The sequence below is a fragment of the Gymnogyps californianus genome, chromosome 23, assembly GCF_018139145.2.
Source record: "Gymnogyps californianus isolate 813 chromosome 23, ASM1813914v2, whole genome shotgun sequence".
In the NCBI taxonomy this organism is placed as follows: Eukaryota; Metazoa; Chordata; class Aves; order Accipitriformes; family Cathartidae; genus Gymnogyps; species Gymnogyps californianus.
Genome location: NC_059493.1, coordinates 1,245,928 through 1,272,679, shown reverse-complemented (window position 1 = coordinate 1,272,679; position 26,752 = coordinate 1,245,928). Strand labels below are relative to the sequence as shown.

Below are 26,752 nucleotides of genomic sequence, written 5' to 3'. Positions count from 1 at the left end.
CGGGCGCGCGGGGGAGGCCTTGCTCCGGTTCCCGCTGCAGGACGGCCCTGTCGTGCGGCCCGCCCGCCACAGTCATGATCCACAGCCTGTTCCTGATCAACGCCTCGGGGGACATCTTCCTGGAGAAGCACTGGAAGAGCGTCGTCAGCCGCTCCGTGTGTGACTACTTCTTCGAGGCGCAGGAGAGGGCCTCGGAGGCGGAGAACGTGCCTCCGGTGATCCCCACGCCGCACCACTACCTCCTCAGCGTCTACCGCCACAAGATTTTCTTCGTGGCCGTTATCCAGAGCGAGGTGCCGCCTCTCTTCGTCATTGAGTTCCTGCACCGCGTCGTCGATACCTTCCAGGTAGGGCTCGCGCGGCCGAGCGGGGGGAGCGCCGGCGGGGCGAGGGCTGCGCGGCGCGGGGTGGCTCCCTGCTGCTGCTTTAGCAGAAGGGTTAGTTGATGTGTGCCGGGGAGGTTAGAAGAGGAAGAGCCCCAGGTCACTGTCGTGTTGTAAAGGAGAACGGCGTGGGCGGGGGGGAAAAGGAGTCCTTCAAGTTAGCAGCAATGAGGTTTTTGTTTTTCCTATCTCTAAATTCTCATCCTGCACCTGTGAGGATCTAGAGTGGGTCTCGAGGGCTTGCGGTGGTTAGGAATGTACTGCCTAGGATGACGACGGATTCAAGATCAGCCTATGCTCACAGAAAGGACCTTTCAGCACTCAAGATTTATATTTCTGTTTTGCAGCCTTGTCTCTTCTAGGAGCTGTGAACTAAGACCAAGCTGGCCTTGTTCTCACAAGGAGTTTTTGCGATTCATAGCCGTGTGCTTTAGTCAATTAGTGACAACCTATGTACGTCCTTACATCTAGTGATATTTTTTGGAAGTATATTTGCTTCCTAAAGAAGTGAGTCACAGGAGTTGCCCCAGAGCAGCCATATTCCCTCTGTGCTATGGCTGATGTGACTGCCGGTCAGTTTAGGGAAATAGTGAAGATGTCTGTCTTCTGCCTGCTAACAACAGGATTGTGTAGTCAGGATTTGAAATGTCTTGTGACCAGCATCCTACCAGAATACAGGAAATATGGGTGCTTGGTCAAACAAGTATCATGTGAGCTTTTGCTTCCAGGCGCCAATCAGAATGGGAGTGTAGGCTGAGTTATGTTTCACTGAGTTCAGGGAGTGGATTGGCTGTTCAGGCCAAAAATGTACTATGTCAGTTGCTTAGGTCTTGGTTTTGTGAGGGGACGAGGCATGAGTGTGTCTTCACTGGCTTGGCCATATGTTAAAATCTGATACGTCTGAAAAAGAAATAGTGTTTGTAGTGGAGGACTAGGAATTCTCTAGTGTCACAGTTTATGTATACTCATGCTTTGTGCAGAATGCCTGATATCTTTAATCGCTGTAAGTAACTAGAAGCTCAGGTTTGTGTTTGCGTGCATGTGCTCACTCTCTCTCCAGAAAAAGGCATGAAGTCCCCATAGAATAAAACCATGAGTAAATTAAATGTTCAGTTGTAAAAATTGCTGAATTATTGGGACTGCTTCCTGTAACATATGCTGAATCTTGAAAGATCTCCACTTAGTTTTCTATACCTACATTGTGTTACAGATTTACAATTGGACTTGGTATATTTTTACTGCAAACTTTAATATTGCTAATTATTGTTTTGGAGTAGGAGCTGAAGAAACAGTAGAGGAATCAAGCTGGGGAATAAACTGGTCTGCGGATCTGTTATGATTCATGTTCTAAGGTTCTGCTTTATACACCTCCTAAATTATGAGGAAGGAGGGTTTTGTTACATGGATAGAATTATTTTTCAGACTTCTCGGAATACTGGACTTTGCTATTAGTCTAATACATCTTAGGATGTGTAAGCAGTCTGTACACCCCAAGCGGTATCAGAATGAAAAAACGTAGGTAGTGTGTTAGATGGACTTCAGAAATGTTCTCCTGTAAAACCAACATGGACTTAGGCAGAATATGCAGAGAGTTTGAAGCTCTGCTTCCCCTATATTCCACATCAAAATAAATTCTAAAATAATATTTACAGAATTGAAGTTAATAATTGTATTATTGCCTATATGTATGCGAGCATTATGACAAAAGTAAATGAAAAGCTTTGATGAGGAGAGGTTGAATTCCTTAAACAGCAGTGCTGCACAGTTAAAATATTGAGAGTACTGTAGGTAAAAACTAGGGCAGCTGAGGAAAAATGTATAATACTGGAGTCTAATGAAAGGCATCACTGCACGCAAGTCAGCAGTGGCCGCAGGAAGTAAGTTTTTCTTATTAATATTGCTGCTTAATCAGTTGCAATTGAGACACTTTCAAGTGCTAATTAAAAAATCTCTTAGCTATCAAAGGGAATCTTCTTCTATAGAAAGGAAATAAGAGCATATGATGATGCAGTGATTTGCCAGCTTGCTGGGGCAGTGGCAGAGGTATGCTCAGAGTTGTGCATGTCTGTTGGAGTGGTCAGTCTGTCTGATGTGCTTGTACTAATACATGGAGTTTCGATGTTGTTTCACCTCCTCCAAGAAGGGGCTTGATTTATTTCTGTGTGGGAGGACACTGAACTGAATGATCACTAAGACTCTTGTTTCAGAGATTGTTAATTATTTCTTTTGCACAGGATTATTTTGGTGTCTGTTCAGAGGTGATGATCAAGGACAATGTTGTGGTGGTTTATGAGGTGCTCGAGGAGATGCTGGACAATGGCTTTCCGTTGGCAACAGAGTCTAATATTCTTAAGGAACTGATAAAACCTCCCACTATCCTGCGAACAGTTGTCAACACCATCACAGGTACAGGCAAACAAAAAGTAGATAAACTGGGGAGGCCGTGTGGCAATATTCCTGCATAAGTAAATTATGACATGGGTGAAGAAAACTTATGTTGTCCCATACCATTCTAAGCCCCAGCATAGGTGTATTTAGGGAGTCCTGTGTTAGTGTTTTGCTTTGATGTTCCTTCCAGTTCCAGCACTAGCTGTTTTTTTGTTGTTTTGTTTTTTTTTAACTGAAACAGATTACATTTCCAGTTACAGCCATGACATGACTTCCTGGATGAGTTAGTTTGGTGTGAGTTTTTTTTGTTGGGGTGGCTTTTTGTTTTGTTTTTTAGTTACACTTCCCCGTGCCTTACTGTGATATGTTTTAGAGCTGGATGTAAGAGATGTAAATTGTAGAATACAAACAGTGACTCTGGAAGAGTAATTGCTCTCATACAAAGAGATAGAGGTTCACAGGGATTAATTACAATTAACTTATATGAGGCCAAGGACTTGTTCTGGAGCATTGTCTAACTTTTGTGGTTGTTGTGATTGCCTTTCTTTTTCCAGGAAGCACTAACGTGGGTGACCAGCTTCCTACTGGACAGCTATCAGTGGTGCCTTGGAGACGTACTGGTGTAAAATATACCAACAATGAGGCGTATTTTGATGTGATTGAGGAGATAGATGCAATCATTGACAAATCGGGTATGGAAGTTGCTTCTGGCTAAGACGAGGGTAACTTGTCCTGATAGTGCCTGAAGAGAGATTTAGGTTTTTCAAAGAGGAGCTCCCTCATCTAAGTGTGTGTGGGAAGCTCTATTCCTATTCTCACTCCAACTTGTAGGTGCTATTCAGTCAAAAATTTTAGAGAGGTACCAATGTTTTCACTTGTCCTTGTTCCTGAGGTCTTGTAAGCAATTCTATATCGGGAAAGTAGAAGGTGAGTGAAGATTGTGCATAGCACTATCTCCTTAGTTTTTGTGCATCTTACTCTTGTTAGAGTTGGGAGCTATTGTCATTGGCCATTAAAATGGACATTGCTGGTGTCAGTGGTTCTTATTTGTATGCATCTTCTCTAGAAGTCGTTGGGAATGAGAAAAATGTTGAGCGGGCAACATAATGAGCCATGACATTTCATAAAGATAATAAATTTCCTTCCTCCCCATTGACAGTTTTTCCACATGGGGATTTTTTTGATTAGGTTCACATAACCTCCCATGTTTACTTTATTGTTGCAGGTTCCACAATTACTGCTGAAATCCAAGGGGTGATTGATGCTTGTGTCAAGCTGACTGGGATGCCAGACCTTACCCTCTCCTTTATGGTAAAGCTCAAGGATGCATCTTTATTTAAGTATTTTGAAAAGGGTTTGCCAGCCCTGCTACTAGGATCTCAGTCTCGCACTGATGGATTCCAGTAGGTCAGAACCCGAGTATGCCAAACAAAAAGAGAAAGAACTGACAATGGAAACTCATAGTGAACTTCAGCAACTTTGAGCCTAAAGGTTTTATTTTCAGACTCTGTTAAAAGTAGTTAGCGTGTGCTGTGACTAAGTTTCTGAGATACCATGGTGCTTTAGGCAGATATCCTAAAAGGCCATCTTTTTTACGAGTATGCATCAATGTAATTATTTGACATGACTAAATTTTCTAAAATAGGATAGAGGTTATTGAGTACTGCTATCGCACAGGTATAACAGCATCAAATAGCTTAACATGTCTGAATGTAGATACCTTCAAGTGAGCAGAGTGTGTCGAATGGTAGGCCCTTCATGGATAGAAGACTGAGAAGAAGAAGAGGTTATTTGAAATAGTACTGCCTTCACCTTGTGACTTTCTTTTATTTCAGAACCCTCGGTTATTGGATGATGTCAGCTTTCATCCATGTGTGCGTTTTAAGCGCTGGGAGTCAGAGAGAATACTCTCCTTCATTCCACCTGATGGAAATTTTCGCTTGCTCTCCTACCATGTCAGTGCTCAGAAGTAGGTGATGAATGTAGTGCTGTGAATTACAAAATTTGGATCTTCCTGGCTTGGGGCGGGGGGGGAAGGAATTGCTTTTAAAGATCAGGTGGCATGTTGTGCCAAATGAAGTAGAGGTGCATGGTAACTCGCACTTTTCCTTTTTTAAAACACATGTTTTCTCCTTGTTTGGAGCAGTGATTCTGTAAGTTCTTTTTGGTCAGCTAGCATTTTTCAAAGACTAGTAGCAGATGAATAAACTAGAGAGGGAAAGAATTAGGGAATATGGAGTAATCAAGCTGTTGATTTCCTATGTTTATAAAAAACTTTTAGAATAAAACAAGATAGTTGGTAATCTTGGTTTTTTGACATCTCTCTTAATAGAACTACAAGTTCTTGTCTACCGTTCGTGCTCTTTTCTAGAAGCAGCTTACCAAGTACTAATTGGGGTTACAGATACTAAAGCATTTTGTTAGGCTTTGTCAGACTTATCTCAAGTATGTGAAAAGGAGTGGGAAATCCAACCAAAAGCACAAGCATGAAGTTCAAGTGCTGCTGCACTGCCTGGAACTACTTGCCAGCTTGGTTATGACATGCAAAACACATTCCTCATCCTTTGCTCAAGTGTCCTGTAACATTGGATGTAGTTACCCGTCCTGTAGAGAGGTAGAAAACTAAGATATGGCAAGCTTGATTAAAAAAAGTGTAATTAAGGCTTGAGAACAGGATTCTGACTTTGCTCTTAGATCAAACAAATGAGCATAAAATTTCGTTCTCTTTTAAGGAGATTAGTTTCCAATGTTTTCAGTGTAGAAGGCAAGGACTGCATCAGGAGAAGCAAAGATGAAGGCGAGAGATTGACAAGGACTTTCTGTTCATGTCTTTATTCTAGTCTTGTGGCAATTCCTGTCTACATTAAACACAACATCAGTTTCCGTGATAGCAGCTCACTGGGACGTTTTGAGATCACCGTGGGGCCGAAGCAGACTATGGGGAAGACTGTAGAGGGAGTGATGGTCACTAGCCAGATGCCAAAAGGTGTCTTAAATATGACCCTCACACCCTCTCAGGGAACACATATCTTTGATCCAGTTACAAAGGTGAGAGGAAAGAGAGAAATTAGATATTATTTTTTTAAATCTTTTTTACCTTTCAGCAAATTAAGTTGAGCTGTTCATGCTTACATGAACATTTCCTTGAACACTGCTTTTCTGAAGGCAGTATCTTTTCTTGGGGTGAGAACTTCTTCTGGACACTTGCATACTAGAAGTTGTCTTAATCCCCACAACAAATAGCTCAGTGTCTGAGTAGATTGTAGTTCTGGTTGCTTGGTGTGTGCAGAAAATCCAAGAACTGGTATTGTATGATGAGGCATTAGCCTGGTGGATGCTTTACAAACTTCTGCATATCTAGTTGTCAGTCATGCCTAGTACTGCACGTTAGACTTGGTCCTTTGCAAACACTGAGGATTTGGGTGGGTTAGTGGGGTTTGATTTGTTTTGGGGTGTTCTGGTTTTGTTGTTTGATTTCCTCCCCCCGCCCCGAGTTCACTTTTTTCCTTATTGCAAACTTAAATTTGATGGTTTACCCACAGTAGAGCCTCAAGCAACGTGGCTTCAGCCACTTGGAAAGGGGGCAATTCTGCATTATTTTTGTCACTGTTACACATAGGAAATGGGGCCTGTAGCACAAGCAGTGGAAATACCATTCATGGTAGGCTTTTGGGGAACCTCACGGAAAGAGAGAGGGAGAACAAAGGTTCGAGGCAGCTGCTCCTTAAGCCTGTACTGTGTCTGTCCAATATGAAAGGCAAGATACTAAGACAAAGATCTTTTCCATAAAGAAACATTAAAAGCTGTCATTGGAAGGGGACTGTTTTTTTAGAGAGTGTTACAGCATTTCTGTTTCACTGCTGCATTTTCTGTTCCTTGAAGTTGCTGTCATGGGATGTGGGGAAAATAAACCCCCAGAAGCTGCCAAGCCTGAAGGGGAGCGTGAGCCTGCAAGCTGGGACATCAAAACCAGATGAAAACCCCACCATTAACCTGCAGTTTAAAATTCAGCAGCTGGCTATATCTGGTAAGTGACTGTCAGGTAAAGAAGCTGAATATTCTCTGCTGTGTCAGTGCTCACTCTGCACGTAGCTGAAGTAGCTTTGCAGGCCTTATGAAGTACATTCTATCTGAAACATGTTCTTCAAGTAAAAAAATCATGTGCTTTGACTACAGATACATGGATTTGTTCTCTCTGATGCTCTGTGAAACAGCCTATCTACATTTCCTTGCATTTTGTGCTTACAGACCTATAAAGAATTTTAGGGTATGGATGTGTTTGTAAAGAATGATTCTGACAATTAGCAGTTGTCAGCTTTTCTCCATTCTGTTTACTGCTTGCTAAAACTTTCCCTATGCTTTCTGCACCTCTAGTATGATCTTCTGTTCCTTTATCCTGAAGGGCTGTCTGCTTTGTTTGTGGCAGCAGTCAGTCTTACGCTGTGTTTGTTTGCCTTTAGGACTGAAGGTGAATCGCTTGGACATGTATGGGGAGAAGTACAAGCCCTTCAAGGGGATAAAATACATGACTAAGGCTGGCAAGTTCCAAGTCCGAACCTAGAGGATCCTGATAGTGAGGAAGAGCACTTTCCTGTTTCTCCTGTCCCTGGCTGTTGGATGCAGCCTCTTACCCGATCCATCTGTTTAGGGTTGCTCCTTTGCCTGTAGTAGCATGAGCAGGAGAGCCAGTGCTTAGGGTGCTGGGGAGCAGGGAAAAGTAAGGTTGACCTGAAACCATCTCATCCCTAGCTGAGTCTGAAGTATTTGGAACAATGGCAGATGGGAGAGGTGTTCAGGTCCCTTGGGATTAGTGAGTCAGCTATGTAAGCTTGTATCACCTTCATTTTGCTGTCTTAAAGGAAATTCTAGGGATTTACTGCCTTTTGTAACTCCTCTTCCTTATATTTTGGTTGGCTTTTATCCCTTTGTAGATGATACAAAGTTGAATTTCCACAAACTTCAACTCCGGTGTGATGGTCCGGCATCTGCCCTTCTCCATCACTGGGCGTTAGGGTGGAGAGCTGTGTAGTTCTTGGCAGCAGAGAGATCATCTAGCCATTCTGCCTCAAACGGACTGGAAGAAGTGGAAAGGTAGATTGTCCCACTCGGGATGGGAAGTTAAGAAGCCTGAGATTAGGCATGGTGCCACAGAGGGAGGAAGGGAAGAAGTGGATGCTTTTTCTAGATATTTCATAAGCCATCTTGGTCATCAAGTATCTTGAATCTCTGGAGATAGACTGGAAACCCATCCAAATCTTAGTATGGTATCCTATGAAGGGCTGACTGTAGCACACGTATGTGATCTTGTAACTGATGGGTGGTGACATCTGAATGTAACTCTGCTTCTTTTCTTATTTCATCACTATTTGAAAGTAGGGATTCTCCTAGCTTCTTTGGGGAGTCAGGGAAGAGACAGGCAGGAGAATTTTTGTGGAGATATAGCACTCTGATGGAAACTGAAGCTGTGGCTAAATGAAGACAATCACTATCCTAGTAACTTGTTGGAACCTCTTTTTGTCTCTGCCTGCCTATTACAAATGAAGGTGATACTGCTGTTCTCCTGCTCACTGATGTCTGTCTTTGAGATAATTGTGTCCTGGTACCTTTGTAGTGTTTCTGGCTTTCCTACCTCATTCCAGTTCCTGTACCAATCAGCTGCTGTGCAGGTGGATTCAATCCTACGCTGGATTTTTCACTGGGACCATCTCTTCGGCAGGAGCTGTTGCTGCATCTGCCCATTCCAGTCTGTGCTGCATCTCTCTGTACAGCATAAATATGAAATGAGAGGCATCTGCACTGTTCCGTATTGTCTGTAATATGCTCTTTGGCCACTAGATGCCAATGTGTTTTCTGTGTGCAGAACTTGTCCCTAAGCTGCTGTACATGTGACTACAGCATCTGTCAGGTGGCTGTGGAGTCCAGCATGTACAGTTCATGCTTGTGAATAGAACAGGGTGGCTCTAAACGAAGGATAACATACATTCTGCATGTGATGGCTACTTGCAGTGGATGAGTGGCATCTTGCTTGTGCAATTGCAAGTTCCAGTGCAACTGATGAATGCCATAGCAGATGGCCTTACGGCTGAGCATGTTCAGTGCAAATATAACCTTCAGCAAGGGCATCAATAAAATTCATTTTTACATGTCATCTGTGTCATTTCAGAGTGGTTTGTGTGGGCTTTACAAGAAATACAGTTGGTATTTGAGGAGGAAGGTAAATTATGCCAATTGGATTGTGGATAGTGAGTGCCTTATGGAGATAAATGTCTTTATGCAATTGGGATTGTAAGCTTGGGACTAAGTCACTGTCTGAAAAGCTAAAATTAATTGCTTTCTTGGTAATTTTTCTTAGTGTTTTCCAAAAGGAGTGCTGAGCTCTTCCTAGAACCTCAGTGAAAACGTCTTTAGGAATGCAGCTGAACCATTTTTGTGTACTAGGTAGGGTTTTGGGTAGCAGGCTAAGGGCTGCGCTTTAATTATGAAGACAATGAAATACCTCTTCACCTTCCTGCTTCTCCAGTACTGATATTGTCCTTTGGCTTTGTAGCTTTGTTTTTTGAAGTATCTTTTATTTCCTGCTGAAGTGATTCATGTTACTCGAGATCTTGAAAGGCTTCTTGCATGCATAAGGGTGTCTGGCCCTTATGACAAGCTTTCTATATCAGTCTGAGATGGCTGCAAGTTCCTATGGAATGAAAGATGGAGCAGGGCAGAAGGGGGAAGCAGGGAGCAACATCACTGAGATAACTTGGTAGATGATGATATAAGGAGTTTTGGGGGAAAATGTGAGGTGTAGCTGTGTAGTTCAGTTACAATAAATGCTGATGTTGACTTAGGTTCTGAAAGAACTTGAATATGACTATCAACTGCAAAGGGAAAAGAAAGATGAGGCAAGCAGATGGCAGTCATTATTGTCTTAGACCTTGTTTCAAGATGGTGCTACTGTGTGCTGGAAGAGGGCAAGTAGGGCAAAGGATAAGAAGAGGAAAAGCTGTTGTCATAGAGATGGAAACCATCTCGGGGATTTTTATCAGGGAGGGATGTAATGGGTAAACAAGCCAGAGAAATGCAGTTAAATGCACTGAGCTAGGTGGCAGCAACTTTTGAGAAATCAAATGCAAGAAGTTAAAGTAAGGTTGGAGCACTTAAGTTCTAGTTATTTGACTGGGATTTGGTAAATCTCCCAGATTAAGGCTCTATTCCAAAATGAGGGATAAAGAAGCATTTGGAAAAATTTGGAGTTGATTCTGGGCCCTTCTTTAAGTCAGCCGCAGAGAAGTCACAGAAGACGGAGCAGGATGGAAGGAAGCAACCAGTGCAGAGATGGCAGCTCAGCCCTGTGTAGCTCTCTTGTCACCTTGGATATTTCATGTAAGGGTATTTTCAAGGAGCTGGTAACAGCTGTGATGTAAAACTATTCTCTGCAACTTACATTTTTGTAGGATGTATTTTTCTAAAAGATATCAGTATCAGGTGTGGTTCAGTTACATTTTATTGGTGGCTGCTAGATCACATCGAGCTCAAATAATGTATTTAATAGACTGTTTGAATTGTGGAACAAAAGTTGCATTCCTGAGGACACTTACCTGTGTTACTCATTGGAACAGTTTTGCGTGTTTTACAGGCTGCAAATGATTTGGCAGGCTTGTGAATGCCAGGATAGCGAGGCACAGCAGCACTTGGAAATGGGTTTAGGGGAGAGGAATGGAAATTAATTTGTCTCTTTTGCAAGGTTAATACTTCATAAAATACAATTAACAACAACAACAAAAAAATCACACAAAAAAACCTGAACTGTGACTTTTAATAAACATCTTGGGTGTTTTTCCCCTTCCACTGGCTGGAATATGGGACTCGTTGCTGAAGCTAACTGGACTTACACCACCATTTCTCTGAGGACATTAGACAAGATCTCTTTGAGGTCAGTTTCTAAGCTGGTAGCTAGAAAGACATGGACCATTTATAAAGTTGCCATTTACAAAACCCATTTGAGAAAGTAATGGGCATCCTTACCAAATCTCTCTTCTGTACTTACTTACTATATAAGCTTCCCTATTTGACTAGAGGCTGTGCTAGTAGATCATCAGAGAGCTCCTTAAAACTGTGACAGTAAACACTTTGAGTTACAATGTTTTGAATTTCCCAAAAAGAACAGACTAGTTTTCTAGCTACAATGCCTGACTGATACTAGAGCTGAACTCCTTTTGTAGCCTCAATATAATTTGTTCCTTTTGTAAAACGGTAGTCACACCTGCTTTCTCTTACTTTATAAAACAGTTGGACGAGAGAATCTCTCAAAGACGCTTAACTCTTAGGATGTGCATAGATACCACTTAGCGTCACATGGCAACTGCAATGCAAGTAAGTAATGCTTGATTACTGGAGATTCTAGTTCATAGAACATTCTAGTTCTATACCTGTCCTGTCTTCTGTTAAAGGACAGATGCAGCCTTGTGACATTTGACTTGATCTTTACTTGTGGATGTAAATCTAGCAGGCACCTAAAACTGCTACCATTACACTTGTCCTTTGTTCTGCCCTGCTGCACTAGAGAGAGCTTTTTCTTTCCTATCAGATGATAATGCATAGAAACTTAATAGTCAAAAAGCAACGTGTTGATTCTGTGGCAGATAAGGCTGGTGTTAAGATTTTTACCTGTTCCATAATTATTTAGTTCCTACCAGGAGGAAAAGCAAGTGGAAGAATAGAATGTCCTAACAAGCATACCATCCTGGATTTGCTCAGAAAGTTTAAGCTCAGACTCATTTAATGAATCAGTTCCAAACTGAAAAAGTAAGTAGGATATTGATATGGAAATAAGCAGCCCATGCCTACAGCTTTGCTCTTTCTATTGGAGTCAAGCTGAAACCCACTTAAATAACCAAAGTAAAATGGTATAAGGACAGAGCTTAAGCCTGACTGGAATGTCTTCCAAATTTACAGCCAAATAAGAAGGAAGGAGATGAAGTTTTCAGGAAATTAAATCTGTCCCCTTTGCCTTCAGTTCACACCCATTCCCAAAACAACATAGCTGCTCATGGGAGGCATGATATTCTCTCTTGGTTTATTCTCTCGGGCCAAAATTTATTTTTAATTGTACTCATGTGATTTGATGCAAGGACAAAGCTTGGGGATGTGGGGGGAAAGGAGTGTTAGCTTCCGATAACCTGTAATGAGGAGAGTAATTTGAGAATGTGCCCTTCCCACACACTGCAGTTTGTCTTCCTCTTGTACTGAAAGTCCTAAGCATCTGGACAAACAGGAAGCCCTGTCAGCATCCTTAAAGCACCCAGAAGGAAGCTGCGAGGGCATGGCCACAAGATTGTGGATAGTTCATTTTTCTTTCTCAGGGTTTCATGTTGTCCTGAATCCAGTCAAGATAACGATTCACATTTGTATAAACGCCAGGTATGTCTCTGCGGCCACAGCCTATTCCCCAGCTGATTATTCCAATTAGATACATACGATCATCCTTCATACAGACCAGAGGCCCTCCAGAGTCACCCTACAGAGAAGCAGCAGGTTAGTAACAATCTCCTCTTTTGTTGGTTTGTTTTTATGTTGTTTTTTCCCCCCCACTGGCTTTAGTGGTGCACTAGTGTCTACAGAAATACCATGTGTAGTACGCTCACAAATCAAGAGCTCTTAGTAACAGCACTTTCACATATGCCACTTCTGTGTTCCAGACTCCCTCAATGCTCCTCTCATGGGGAGAGACCCAAAACAATCTAACAGTAAAGCATCTAACTTTGTATGGCGCTCATTTATGAAATGTAGGTGAGACATTGATAAGAACAAAGAAGAATGCTCTTATTCGAGCTATAAAGATCCAGGGTGTTTTATACTGCTGTGTGTAACAGTAAAGCAAAATTATTAAAGAGCTGTTTAAATGAAAGGATGTGGATTGAATGCATGCCCTCCTTTTTTCTCATGTTACAGCTGCTCGTTCTCCACCATCTTTTGGCCTTCATTCTTTTCTCCACTTTTCAGTAGAGCGGTAGGGTGCCCCCTTTCTCTTACAGAACCTCCTGCTGAGTGTTTTGCATGCTCACATAAGAGAAAATATTAGGAAATGCTGCTGAGGTGGAGTTTCCTTCTTAGTTTTGTGGTATTTCCTATATTTGGGATTTTCAGTCTGTATTGTTCTCATTTGCTCGGTTAAGTGCAGCCTGCTTTCCCAGCTATGAGGGGCATGGGAAGAAGAAAGAGGAGCCAGCAGTTCTGTTCTGTTCAACAAAAGTCTACTAGAACTTCCATGTAGCCAAATGCAGAACTTCTTTAAACTATTTTCTGAAGCTTTTTGTTTGGTTAGCTCTGACTATCAAGGACAGACCTAAAAAGAAAAGAGGAACAGAATTGGGTTTACCTTGCAGGCATCATCAAGGTGCCTTGTGTCTCCTGCACATAACATATTGTCTGTAACTGTCCGGTTGTCTAGATGCTGTGTTGTGCACCGACTGGCTGGAAACAGTCTGACATGGCCTTCCTTCAGGTGCTCTGAATAGAATGGAGAAACTGGAAGAAAAATGACAATATAAATACGTATATATGTCTGTGTACGTGTGTATATATTTAAAAAAAAAAAATTGCAGTTTAGTTTCTGTAGTTTAGGGGAAAGTAAACAGAAGTACCTGGGGGTGGGGGGGTGGCTAACCTAATATTTCCTTGCCAAAGGGTCTTTTTTAATTCTTGGGAGTTCTGCTTTGCTAGTGAGAACAGCTTAAATCTAGTTGAGAGAGAGCATTGCTTCTTTAGCAAGCTGCAATACTAAAGAGGTTTTTGTAGGCTCCAAATTAGAGACTGCTGGGTTTCTTGGATGGGTAAGTTGTCTTTGCAGTTACATCAATCAAAATGAAGTCACAGGAAGTGCCTATGAAAATCACGAACTGTATGAAACAGGATCCTGACTTTTTAGTATTAGACTTGTGCTAACAAAAATCAGATGCCTTGTCATACACAATACTGAGTAACTGGATAGGAATGTACACTTGTGTTATGCTGGAATGGAAGAGATTTTTTTTTGTTTGTTTTGAGTGTTGGTTTTATTCTCCTGCATAGCTGCAACTGCACAAAGCTGAAAGTTGGCAGGATTGTTGTTTTTCAGTCTAGTTTTGAATTACAGTTGCAGCATCCTTTCCCTCTCAAAGAGTTTATCCTGTACTCCCTGTAAGCAATGCTGAGGACTAGCTTTAAAAGCACTTTAAAAACACTTTATGCCCCACTTATATGCTAAATCTTCAAGTCTGTTCCAAAACCCCTATGGGTTCAAATCATTATTAGGTCTTGTTATGATGGATGCTTCACAGTCTCTGTCTCAAAGAGTTTACAAGTTAGAAAATAAAAAGAAATTAGTAGAAAGTGCCAGTAAAATAAGAGCTGGGTTTTTTTGTTTGTTTTAAATATAGGTCAGCCTGTGTATACTTTCAGACAGGTTTTATTCCTGTTTGTTGTAGCTCACTTTAAAAACCATTTAGCCAGCCTTTTAATATATATCTGGGATTGTTATTTCTTTAGCTTTTTTTTTTTTTTTGCTAATCACTGCACAGCCAATGTATCTTTTAGAATAATGCAACTACCTGAAACTGTGTAGTATATTAAATCTTGACAGAAATGGATTTCTGTCAGAATGACAATATCTAAATGTACTCAGTACAGCAGAAACGTGTCAGCCCTGATTGCAAGTTTTCTGTCTTTCCTACCCTATCCATTGTGCTACTTTTTGTGTTTCCACTGTTGGAGAGTATCAAGGAAGACTCTACTAGCCCATGCAGCTGACAGAACTCAGATGAATGAAATAACTTACAGCAAAACTTGTTTTTGTGTATCATCTCCCACTTATGCATACGTTTTGTAGGGCTGATATAAGCTCATATAATAATTCAGGGGGTCACACATTAAGCGATACTAAAGGCTTGAATTCTTTGAGGGCAGGGGACCCAAACTTTGGACATAGTATCTTCCACTTACACGTAGACATGTATCTTCTACTTACATTCTTCGTTTCTGCCATAACCAGAGATCTCACATTCAGTCCAGTCAGGCAGCTGCAGTTCTGGTGTTGGGAGGCAGGCAGCACGGACAGTGTCTGTTTCAATAGCACAGTCTTCTGCATCTGAATTCAACTGCAACAGAGCTGAAGACGGAAAAAAAATTCCCTACTTCATTAACCACAAACTTGAGCCAACCATGACCCTTCCAGTCACGAGGTCAGAAAAGTTCTTACCAATATCATTGTTGAAATTTTCTGAGTCAAATCTCTGATGCACAGTGTAGTTCTTCACCTGAAACTTTTGTTCATTTTCCTCAGGAGTTGCTCGGGAAGTCCTACCCAGCACAATCTTCAGCTGATTTGTACTAAAGCTGAAGAGCAAGAGAGTCTTACTTTCTTCCTGTGTTAACTGGAGTGGACCCTTCCCTTGAAAATGTGCTGTTGGAGCTTCTGCTTTTCTTATTTTAGCACTATTATTACTTCATTACCCGGGCAGTTTGACCTCAAGCGTCCTATTTGCCTTCGTTTTTGTGCTAATTGTTTACAGCCATGATGGCAAAGCTCCTCTGCCAGCCCCTTGCTGTTCTCAAGTTTCAGATGGCTCTGCGTCTGTATTGACAACTTTGTTCTTCAGCTATCTGATATTCTGCTGTGATACCTTAATGCCATGCTGCTAGTTTGCCCAATAAATGCCTGTCTGTAATGCTCAGCACAATTAACTCTATAATCTTTAGTGTAGAATGACTTACTGGGATAAAGAGCTTTTTGTCAAGTCTTTTACCCTTCCAGTAAGGCTATACTGGATGCTTCCATTTTCCAGATATTTTTTTTCCCCCCAGACAGTACCGAATCCTCAACTTACCGTTCCTCAAAACAGTGAGCAGCTGACAAAACCCAGCAGGAACTGATCAGAATTCCTCCACAGAGGAAGTGCTCTCCAGGTGCTCGGTGATACTTCACAAAGATGGCAGCTTGCCATGGGTGAGCTGCAATGTCTGCGTAGGAGCCACCTTTAATCCGGTACTGGTGTACTCTGCGCTGCCGCAAGCCACAGGTGGCTGTGGATCACAAACCCAGAAATAGGTCAGGCACTCTTGCTTTGAGTTTGGGCTAAGAGCCTGTTAGTCATCAGTGCATGCTAAAGCAGCCTGGCATGAACTGTTTAGTATCTGACTCATTCCTGTTTCCTAGGAAACTTGTATTCTGATTTGAAAAATACAGTAAGGAAACCCTGCCTTTTCTGTCCTCCATTTCTGCAATCTTCCCTTCTGGCAGAGAAAAAGGCACTTCTGTGAGAGTGGAGCCTGTCCTGGTTTCAGCTAGGATAGAGTTAATTTTCTTCCTAGTAGCTGGTATAGTGCAGTGTTTTGGGTTTAGTGTGAGAATAATGTTAACGCACTGATGGTTTTAGTTGTTGCTAAGTAGTGTTTATCCTAAGTCAAGGATTTTTCAGCTTCTCATGCCCAGCCAGCAAGAAGGCTGGAGGGGCACAAGAAGCTGGGAGGGGACACAGCCAGGACAGCTGACCCGAACTGGCCAAAGGGATATTCCATACCATATGACATCATGCCCAGTATATAAACTGGGGGGACTTGGCTGGGAGGGGGGAATCACTGCTCGGGAACTAACTGGGCATCAGTTGGCAAGTGGTGAGCAATTGCATTGTGCATCACTTGTTTTGTATAGTCTAATTATTTTAGTATTATTATTGTCATATTATTATCATTATAATTATTTTTCCTTCCTTTCTGTCTTATTAAGCTGTCTTTATCTCAGCCCATGAGGGTTTTTTTTCCGATTCTCTCCCCCATCCCACTGGGTGGGGGGAGTGAGCAAGCGGCTGCGTGGTGCTTAGTTGCTGGCTGGGGTTAAACCACGGCAGAGCCACAGAATCTCTTTCTACTCCAAAAAGCTTTTTTTTTCCCCCAGCTCTTATTTTACTGTAAGAGGCTTGAGTTTAATACAAATGACATGCAGAACAGTAATGCCTCAGAGGGAGAGAAGAATCAGGAGTGCTAGGATCCTTACAGCAAGTAGGCACATTGCAGTACTCCCATGTGAGCTGATTTCCTTTCAGTACATGGCACCAGGGCTTGCTGTCATTGTCAGGATTCCTGCAGCACAGGAAAGAGAAGAGCTATTTGTATTATCAGATCTGCAGGGAGTTTGGGAGACCTAAAGATGGCAGACTGTGACCTGAGTGTACTCTTTTTGATTTTTCTATAGATGCAGAGAGCCCTAGGGGCATGTGGAATTTGCATTTATGTAGTCTGATGTTAGAGAAGCATAGATAGGTCAGGTGGAATAAAATGACTATTGTCAGTGAGCTTCATTCTCAGCAGTAATGTATTTCCTGTGCTTTAATAACCCACGTAAAAGACTAGAGCCCTGCCTCCACAGTACCACAAGGAAGTTTGGCGGGATTTTTTTAATTCTATAACTGACTACATACCGGCAGAAATTGTGACTACCAAGGCCCAGCTGGTAAGCATCTCTTCTCCAAGCAGTATATAACTTGTTGACAAGGATTCGAGAATTCCACCTCAAACAGGTAGCTCCAGAACTGGTAACACTGCGGCTGCCTCGGTAATCTGTGCCTCTTCCAGATTTGCAGTTCATGTTCCCAACTTCAATAAGAAAGCTGCACGTTAACTGATGGATGTGAACCCGTCAGCTGTTCCTAACTGTGATTTCTGTCAAGGCATCTATATATTAGCTATACTTATCTCAGTCGCTTGATGTCATAAATATTAAAAGCTTAAACATGGTTTAACATGAGAGTCTCAACTTTTCAGGCTACAGAAATAGCACAAGTCCCCAGAGAACTCTTATATATGCAGTGAGTCATGGAAGCTCTAAAGTCCATTCCCTGTCCCCCTGCATGTACCTTTTGAACAGGAGGGCACACTGCAGTGTTCCCAGATGTACTTTCCCCCTTTATAGATATAGCACCAAGGTCTGGAATCCTCATCTGGGTTTCTGAAAGAGTTATGATATTATGCATCATTATAAAGCTATTGTTATTAGTCCCATCTCTGCCATCTAGTGCAGTAACTTAATCCTGCTCTGCAGTGAAGACATGGACTGAACCATCAGACAGCGTTTGGATTCCTATTTTACTTATAAAATTGTGGAGTACATGGAGGTGAGGATGAGACAGCCAGTAGCAGGAGTGGACAGCTTGTTTGTGCAGTTTAGTTCATGTGCAGGAAGCACTATATTTTTAGAGTTTTGAGCAGGATCTGGAGCTGCAGGAAACTGGCTTACAAAGGGAGTTTTAGGCACTGAGAAGGGACAAGGGAAAGACTATGGGGTGAGAGATGTATGCATTTTGTAGTCTGTCATAAGCATCCAGTCTAGATAGATCTGAAGTTCAGATATGTCTACAGAAGTTGCAGTTGCTGCTCATGGGCTGTGCTGTATTTGCACCTGCGCAGAGTGTTCTCTGCTTGGTATTAGACTGTTGCAAACAACTGTTTCTTTGCTCCAAGCTCTTAGAATGGGCTGATTCCTGTGGCTCTGACCTGTGTGCCATCAGCCCCTCACCTGCAATAGTTGTGATTGCCCAGTCCCAGCTCAGCAGCATCCTCTCTTCGGCCACTGTACATCCGGTCCATTAAGCCATTGCTATTCCAATTTAAGCATTCAGTTCCGCTCTCTGTCATGCTCCATGTACCCCTGTATGTTACTCCAGCATCTCTGTAGCACTTAACTTCAGTATCTGAACAAAAGGGAACAAAATGTTACTATAAGGACAGCATCCCAAACTCTGCTTCCCCAGTCTTTGTTCTGTTCAAACTTGGCTCCCAGATGTCTTGTCTAGTAAGTCGGTGAAAATGCCTTGCCAGGCAGACTGTAAGCATACACGAAGGTCTTAAGCTCCAAAATTTAGAGTTTTATTAAGAGACACTGAGAACAGCCCAGGTGTCCTTCTTAAAAGTTCTTTGTAGTATTAGCTTTAGAATAAAAAGAGGCAACTTAACAGAGAGCCTAGTATACAGCAGCAGCTTCTGGGTACCTCATCCCTCTGCACTGCATAGCTAAAACCAGTAGCATTGTTCACAGTAATTGACATGGTATACTTGCCTATTTCACACTGCTTCCCAGAGAAACCTTGGTGGCACTGGCAGATGAAGAGCTGTGGGGAATAATATGCCTGTGAACATTGGCCCCCGTTGTAGCATTTATTTCTAGTGCAGGCTGTGGAATAAGCAAAGGCCAGGAAATACTGTTAGATTTCACAGAAGTAAGAAGTTGGCAATGTATACCCATCTCTCCTCTCCTGTCAGTCTCCTTTAGCCTGTTCTATTTTTCCCTGCCTACCTGTTATTGTCATGTGTTTACAGTCTTTTTGTGTAGTGCTTACATTCCTCCTTTGCTCCGTTGTCTCCACACACACTATTAGGAGCCTTCCTCAGCCCCTTGCCCACTCCTGCTTAGTTCTGCCTGAGTTGGTATATATTAGTATTTTCATTTCTGTCCTGTTCTATTTCAAGCCAAATTTTCTGTGTGATAACTCCTTCCCTGACAGTGGAGTTCTTCTTTAGGATGATTAGATGGACAATCTCTCATCCCCCACCATTTCCTTTCTCTTTTTCTTATTCATACTCACCTCTGACAGGCACAGTGTGGCAGCGACTCCGACCACTGTCGCACCTACAGTATTCTATTCTGCTCCCTGAGAGCCTCAGCCAGGTCCCCCTGTGCTGGTAAATTTCTCCAGATGAATTGTCTGTGCAAATGGCTGTAATTGGAGAAGGGAAATCCTCTTTTAGAGATTCAGGGAAAAGACCTGGCTGAGCAAAAGAACTCCCTTCTCTTTCCAGGAGAAAAGTATCCGTGATGGGAGCATCTGTCTAACAGGCTGCCCTTTTTCCTTCTCAGACCACAATTGTCCCATCTCTCTCACTGCTGTGTTGCTGGATGTACTGTTCCACTATTGAACGGCCTCTTTTTCTTTGAAGGAGAGCAGAGGGAGGTGAAAACTTTGTTCTTTCAGTTGTGGATGGTATTAATGGTCTGGTATTTTGCCTTGTGAATCTCTCAACCAGATAACCATGACAAACAGGTTTCAGGCTCCGTTCCCTCCGCATCACCTGCTTTCCCCTCTTGTGTTCATAAAGCTCCAGGTAACACGGTTGTAGTTTGTCTGGCTTACCTCTAGATCTGGCTCCCCGTTTGAAACGCATGCGTAAGCCCTGCAAGCAAAGAAGGTTAATTCTGTGAGTAACTGCTCTCTTAAGAAAACTGAGAGAACAAGTGCCTCCAAAGAGCCAGTCCTCCTCTTGAGGTCCTGTAAATCAGGGGAGCTCTGAGCAACTGTCTGCCCTCCTTGTCAGACAGTACAGTGAAAAGTGCCTTTAGTACCTCAGCATGGGTACCGAGAATTGTAGATCACTGAGTTGCCACAGATTACCAGGTGATTGCTTGTCATCTAAGTGATGTGAACTTGGCATGTGCTGTACTTGCATCGTGCGTGAAGTGATTATGTGCTTTTGGGGCATTACAAGTGCTAACTAAAGCTTGTCAGCTTTCTGCTATTTGAAGGAAGTTCAAGCAAATAATTTCCAAAGAATAAATGTGAACAAGCAGTTGTTTTTGCTCATTGACATGCAGTTTCCGCATTAGCCTTTGTAGCTTGATCACCTTTGAGAGAGATGTCTCCTGTAGCCAATTAAATAAAATATTTTGGATAAAGTTTTAAGGAAGAAACCAATTTAGAAAGCTTCTTTGATCAGGTCACAAGAGAAAGAATAACATAAAAAGAAAGAGGAAAGCTGGGATAGCAATTTTTTGAGAAAGAGACTAAACACTTTAGAATTGTGTAGGGTTTACTCAAGCTGTGCAATGTGAGGCTTGAAGTGAGGGGACATGGGAACCATCGATGTCCAGTTGTGAGAGTAATGATGAAGGTGATGACAATGGAAAGGAAATTAAAGGGTGATCACAATGGAACTCTTTAACAGTGAAAGGTGACAGTGAACAGATACACCAAGAAGATTTGAAGACGACTTGCTTACTGAAATGAAAACCAGCCAGGGTAACACATTACTGGAAATCCCAGCTTAGAGGTAGACTACTTTGTAAGGTTTTCCTTCCTCTGATTTCTAGTGATATAACCAGATTCTCCTTCTGTCTGATGCAGACAGCTGGACTCGATGGTAAGGAAGTGCTGCTGAAAATGCAGGAGGATGGCAAGAGCATTATTTGATGCATTAGCCTCTTACCTGGCATTGAGCAGTCATGATTGCTCCCACCAGCAGGAGGAGACATGGGAGTTTGCCTTCCATTCTGAGTGTTTTCCACATCACCTCCAAATCTCAAGTTATCTATAGAGACAAAAGAAAAAATAAAATGTTGAACAAAGGCATTTTACAGTGTGAATGGAGTTCAAGGTCGTAAGTTTAAATAAAGTTTTTGAATTATGAGAATTCTTTTTACATTAAAACACACTTTCTTCTCTGCAGTTCTCAGCCATCTGGTCTAGCTGTCCTGGTGTCCCTGGACAGGGGAAACTGCCAGGCTGGACCCACATGTGCTTTTACTTGATAAACTTAGAAAACCAACAAGCTAAAGCACACCCTTTTAGGTCTGGAGGAAACTCAGAGAGTGTTTCCTGGGGAATAACACTGGTAGAAGTAAATTCCAAGTCCTTTTCCCCAAGGTTGCTGGAAGCCAACAGTATCGTGTGCATTATTAGAGATGGACTTGTCTAATGAAGGAGTGTAATGCTGATTGGAAAGTGTTAATTGAGATTCAGGTCACTGAGGCCTACCTAAGAGATCTCTTGCAGGGACACAAAAATCTGCTGAAGGGTCAGTCTGTGATAATAGTGGTTTAAGAGGATTTGCATTTTCTGCACAGACTGCTTCTTTGGGTGAGAGCGAGGGCTTCTCTCTTGTGTAGAGGATGCGTCAGCAAGGAGACTTTGGTTGATGGTAAGTGGGGACAGCACTGCTATGCCTTTGATTTTCAGTATTTCTACAGCTTCTCCCCAGCTGCGCTTTTAGTTTCTACTGTTGTCATATGCTTTTGCTAAAAAGGGAGAATATGGCAATTGGCTGGCAAGCTAGCTTTTGGTCTGGTGTTCTCACTTATTCGTTGCAGCATTTTTCTGTCTGTCACTTCTATGCAGTCACAACTACATCCTATTCCCTCTAATCCCTTCAGCAGCTTTACACATCAGGCAAAGCCCTCTTCCATCCCACAGGAAGAGTTTCTGCTTCCTCCAGACTGATTTACATAGTCTGTCTCCTACAGCAGTAGTCTTGGGAGAGAACTTCCAGTGATCTCCTGTGGGAGATCGCCAGCTGGTATGGTGTGGCTGGGGTTAAGGATGAATCTGGATTTCTGCCTCCATTAATCTCATTTGCTTTGAAAATCTACTTCTCTCTTCACTCATCAGAGGTTAATTTCCTACCCGGTGAAATTGCTGCTCTGACCTGGCCACAGATAGCTATAGGAAGGACATTTGGATACTGTGATCCATCTGTATTTCTTGCTACTGTAGCAAAATTTATTTCTGTCTGGCCTTGAGCAGGCAAGTTTCTTGGCAGAAGCGTGAATTTAGATTTCTGTAGCCACTGACTGCAGTGAGATACACTACCATCTTGTGCCCTGGTTTCCCCTCCCCCAGTTTGTTTCCTGACAAAGGAGGAAAAATGATTTCTTTCACCAAAGCCGAGCGCCTTGTGTAAGCGCTGACTGGTTTAGGACAGCTGCTGGGCGGAGAGAAAGTTCCGAGTGGCGGGGGGCACGCTCATAACACGGTGTAGTCTCGAGCGTATACAAAATTTTGCTGCTGAAATTAAGCAACACGGGTTTTTTCCCTTGCTGTACTAAACACCATTTCTAATCTCATCCTCACAGCAGAAAAATACACGGGATGTGACAGACAAAGGCAGTGAAGGGCTTTCTGAGGTGGTCTGTTGCCTATGAAGGCAATGCGCTTTGCTGTGGGCTTCCGGCTCCTCTGTTAATCCCTGCAGGAAAAATCCCCAAGAAGATGTATTTTGCCCATTCTTTTATCTTGGTGACGTTGTAGTAACTGTAAAAGATCAGGCAAATGTATGTATGTAAAAGTACTCCAGTAAAGCCTGACCTTAGGAGCATGAGTTTGGTAGCTAGCAAAGTTATATTTTATATTTAGAAACACTGCTGAACTTGAGCACTTTAAATGAGGATTTATTGGTACACCCACAGGACTCTATTGAGGGGGAGGAGGTGGCTGTTCATGGCAAAACTTAAATTAGTAAGATGGATACAAATGATTATACAGTGTCAGAGGTTTAGAAACTTAGTGCCTATGGGACTTTTTGGAAACATGGCATTAAAAAAGCAAGGTCCAATACATCTCTTAAAACCTGATAAGGTATTATCGATTTTCACAGTTGAGTAATAGCTTTTAAGGACTGGAGTTGCCATTATTATGTAATCTGAACTCTAACAATAAGACTAATAACTTAATCACAGGTTTCCTGACTTGAACCCATAATTTTCTTCCTACAAGTAATAGTTACTCCTGCATGCAGTAATAATAGCTCTTTTTTACAATTGAACGAGACATAAGTAATCACCAGTGTGAACAGATTTAGCTTGATCCTCTGTACTAACCAAGACTGCTATAGCAGTCAGTCTAGATGGCTGAGATGATGAATCACGAGAGTGTGATGTAGATGGGAACCCCCCTGCTTTGAACAAGTTCAGCACCAGAGGTCCATTTTCTCTCTTCCTTTAAAAATATATTGCCTCCTATACAAATCAAGACCTGCGAGTGAGGCAGAGTAGCAGGCAAGAAGATATAATTTCATTCCCAGTCTCTAGGATTGTTCTGCAATTCCAAATCTTTGAAATAACATTCAGGTGCTGTCTCCCACACTACCAGCTTTTTATCATCTACATTATATGATCCCTGAGCAAGTAGAAAGCTAACCCAATTATTGGAGAAAACTACTACTTCCAGAAATTAGGAGCTCTGACTCCGTTATATAAAGGAGTTTATATAAAGCCAGAGAAGGCAGCTGGATAATAGCTGGTGAAATTGGAATATGACAGATGAATGAGTCATAAATTGGGATTCAAGACTAAAAAAGGGAGAGAGTTTGTTTGTGGGTTTTTTCTTTTTTTTTTTAGAGACTTGTTCAAAGAAAAAGAAAAAGGCACAAATATTCCAGTCTCTAAAGCAGAACTGGAAGTACAGCAGGATAGTTTAGGCTGTGGTTTCTCATCATTAGACTGCACAAAGAGGAGACTTAAGTTGCAAGTCAGACTGAAAAGATTCACAGGAACAGCTTCTGAGAACCTTAGTTACTCCAAGTCTTGTCTTGCGGTCACATGTTGATGATGAGATCCTTGTAATTCAGAGCATCTCTCTGGGATTTGCAGATTTTGTAGTATACTTTTTATATACTTTCCAGCCCCTTCTCACCTCTTAGGAAGCATTTTGCATTGTATAGCAAGCCTTTTTAAAAGCTGTAAGAGCTATTTCCAAATAGGCATTGACTTCAATTGAATCTGAACTAAATCAGCAGCATTCCTACCCAGAGCCATTTGGTTGCTGCTGTAACCCTGTGTTATATTATCCTTACTCCCTGCAGCTGTAGCTCATTATTGGAGCTATGCAGGCTTGTGTTCTGAATCCCACAGTGGCAAGGTTTTAACTTGCTAATTGTTAGTACCACTGGTAACCTTTGTTGCTGTCTGTGGAGAAGGCTTGAAGTTCTTACTGACAGCTTTAAGAAATTAGATTCTGCGAGCTAAGACCTTGTTGAGGAAAGGTTCATTCAGTGAAACTACTTATCTGAGTTGAGCTGCTTTGTTAGAATTTCTCTCTGGGAAGCACCGTAAAGAACTGTTGAGACCTCATTTCTGAGGTACCTGCTAAGATGCCCCAAAAACAAGGCAACACTGGTGAAATCTGAATTTTCTTTTTTTTTGTGGGACGACAGAGTGGCAAAGCTGGCCTAACTAATATCTTGGAGGAAGTCCTAGCTGCCTGAAACCAGCAGGAAACTATACCTAGTTTTCAGGGGGGAGTGCAAAACATCTTTTAAATTAAAAAAAAAAAAAAGGCATTTCAGTCTTGGAGACTGACATGAAAGGAGGAGTCCCTATTTAAAAAGCACCTGCATGTTTTAATCAAGTTTATGGTTATAATCAAGTTTATCCCATATAGTCCACTATACAAGCGGATTCTAGTCTTACACAGCACATGCTTACACTGCAGAATGCGACAGATAGTCTCCCTAAAGTGGTCTTGCATTGGATGCCACATCCTTTCTTCCACTTAGTTCTGCTGCCCCTGTTCAGGCTAGCTTCTCTTACAATGCTGCAGCCCTTCGCCCCTCCTTCCCCCCTCTCCATGGGGGGATGCCCGTCCATCCATTGGTGGCTGCTGTCCCACTATGCATGGAAAACTGGTAACAGATGTTGCCAGATGTTTATTTTCAGTTTCAGGAAAGGTACAACTTAGGCCAGTCAATTGGAATGTTCCGAATGATAAGCCCTATCAAACTGAAAACATATGGCTGCTTGAAAAATACCATGTTTACAAGACTCCAAGCAGAAACCTGCAAGCAATGTGCTCTCTGGTAGGGCTCTCCGAAACAGTTTGTTCCTTCTCCTCTCACCCTTTGCTTCCTCTCTGATCAAAAATACTCTAGCAATAAGCCAGAGGCCTAGATGTGGTGGTCTGACATTTTGATTCTATACTTTCAGGTACATTAGGACATAAAAATATACGATACGCTAAATTTATCTCTCTTTGCTGAAGCATCATCAGCAGGAATACTTTAAATCCCACATATTAATTTATTATTAATAACAGCCCTTCTAAGCAGTAAGAGTGTGACTATTATCTTACTGATGTGGAACAAGACCTAAAAAAGGATGTATCTTATAAAAGTCGAACAAAAAGTCATTAATAGAAATTAAAAGTGGCTCTCCCTGCCATATGCCTCCAATAACCTAGGAAGTCCATTCCAGAATACTTTGATTCTGAATCTATAGCACTAATAGCTTTCTTGCTGATGAACAGCTATCTTGATCTAGTTCAAGCAAAAGACTGCAGATCCTTGCTGCCTTTTCCTGCCTTCTGGAGAAGGTGCTTCTGTATCCCTTTTCTAAACTGAGCAGATGAGTATCAGACTCGTACTACTTCTCTTTAAAATACAACAGTAGACAGACCTCTGCTTTTGGGGAAAAGAATTAAAAAAAGAAACCAAAATGAAAACGTAAGATTCTGTAGTCTTCGAAGGCATCGGAGGAAATGGATATTTCAAACTCTGGCTTCGTTTTGGGAATCATTCTCAATATTTCCTGTGGTTTTGGCCAAATTTGAAAAGAAGCGTGTTTAGGGAGAACTAAAGAAGACCCGCCCTCCTCCTCTTTGTCCCTCCATTATCCTGGTTGGGAGCCTGGGGTGAAAGGCATAGTCTGATCTCCTCCTAGGAGGACAGCTAGCTCTCTGGGTCTCTCCTTACCGTCAAGATATTTGTCCATAACTTCCTTTGTTTTCAGTTATTTTGCTAATGGTTTTTGTGCAGGAGACTCCTCCTTGCTAACTGGTCAGAGCCTGAGGCTGTCAGCCCTTTCCCTGGAATAGCTGAAGCTTTCTTGAAACAACTGAAAGCTAGCAGCTTTACTTAGCATTATGAATCTCTTCAAAAGCTGAAAGGCAATAGCTCAGTTAGTTAACTAACATGGTGCGTCAGTGGGATCTATTAAATAACAATATTTAATAGTATTTAATGACAATGCTAGTGATGTTGAAAATGGGAAATGCACTTTTTGAAACAGGTGCAGAGTAGTACCTACCTTTTTGCTTTTTCTCGTCTGTGTTCTGCTGATGATTTCCTTTCCAGACCAGCCTGGTTTTGTGTTTTCTGCGTCTCTGCTCTGCTCTCTCTGAACAGCTTAAACCTCCACTCGAGGGGGTGGAGACTCCAGAGGGCAGCAGGGCGTGCTTTCCCCCCCCCCCCCGCCCCTTCCAGAG

The 26,752-nt window shown here is 42.2% G+C and overlaps 2 protein-coding genes across 3 annotated transcripts; one reads left to right on the top strand and one right to left on the bottom strand.

Moving 5' to 3' along the window:
• Positions 1-31: 31 nt before the first annotated feature.
• On the top strand, positions 32-8,917 carry AP3M2 (adaptor related protein complex 3 subunit mu 2). Of its 2 annotated transcripts, none has more exons than XM_050910351.1 (8): positions 32-347; positions 2,618-2,627; positions 3,326-3,463; positions 3,997-4,082; positions 4,607-4,740; positions 5,612-5,819; positions 6,654-6,798; positions 7,232-8,917. In XM_050910351.1, exons 1-8 carry the CDS (start codon positions 75-77, stop codon positions 7,330-7,332), a joined length of 1,095 nt encoding a protein of 364 aa, XP_050766308.1. In that variant the 5' UTR covers positions 32-74; the 3' UTR covers positions 7,333-8,917. The 2 variants fall into 2 exon arrangements, with proteins under 2 accessions (XP_050766308.1, XP_050766307.1); XM_050910350.1 differs by having other exon boundaries at positions 2,618-2,789.
• A 1,629-nt stretch (positions 8,918-10,546) lies between these two features.
• PLAT (plasminogen activator, tissue type) lies at positions 10,547-26,657 on the bottom strand. Its single transcript, XM_050910349.1, has 14 exons — positions 26,575-26,657; positions 20,988-21,089; positions 19,919-19,958; positions 19,373-19,504; positions 18,847-18,960; positions 18,307-18,481; positions 17,648-17,739; positions 17,213-17,387; positions 16,789-16,874; positions 15,623-15,818; positions 14,995-15,131; positions 14,764-14,904; positions 13,138-13,286; positions 10,547-12,276 (listed from the first exon to the last, which is right to left on the bottom strand). Exons 2-14 carry the CDS (start codon positions 21,066-21,068, stop codon positions 12,118-12,120), a joined length of 1,677 nt encoding a protein of 558 aa, XP_050766306.1. The 5' UTR covers positions 21,069-21,089; positions 26,575-26,657; the 3' UTR covers positions 10,547-12,117.
• Between the last annotated feature and the right edge of the window lie 95 nt (positions 26,658-26,752).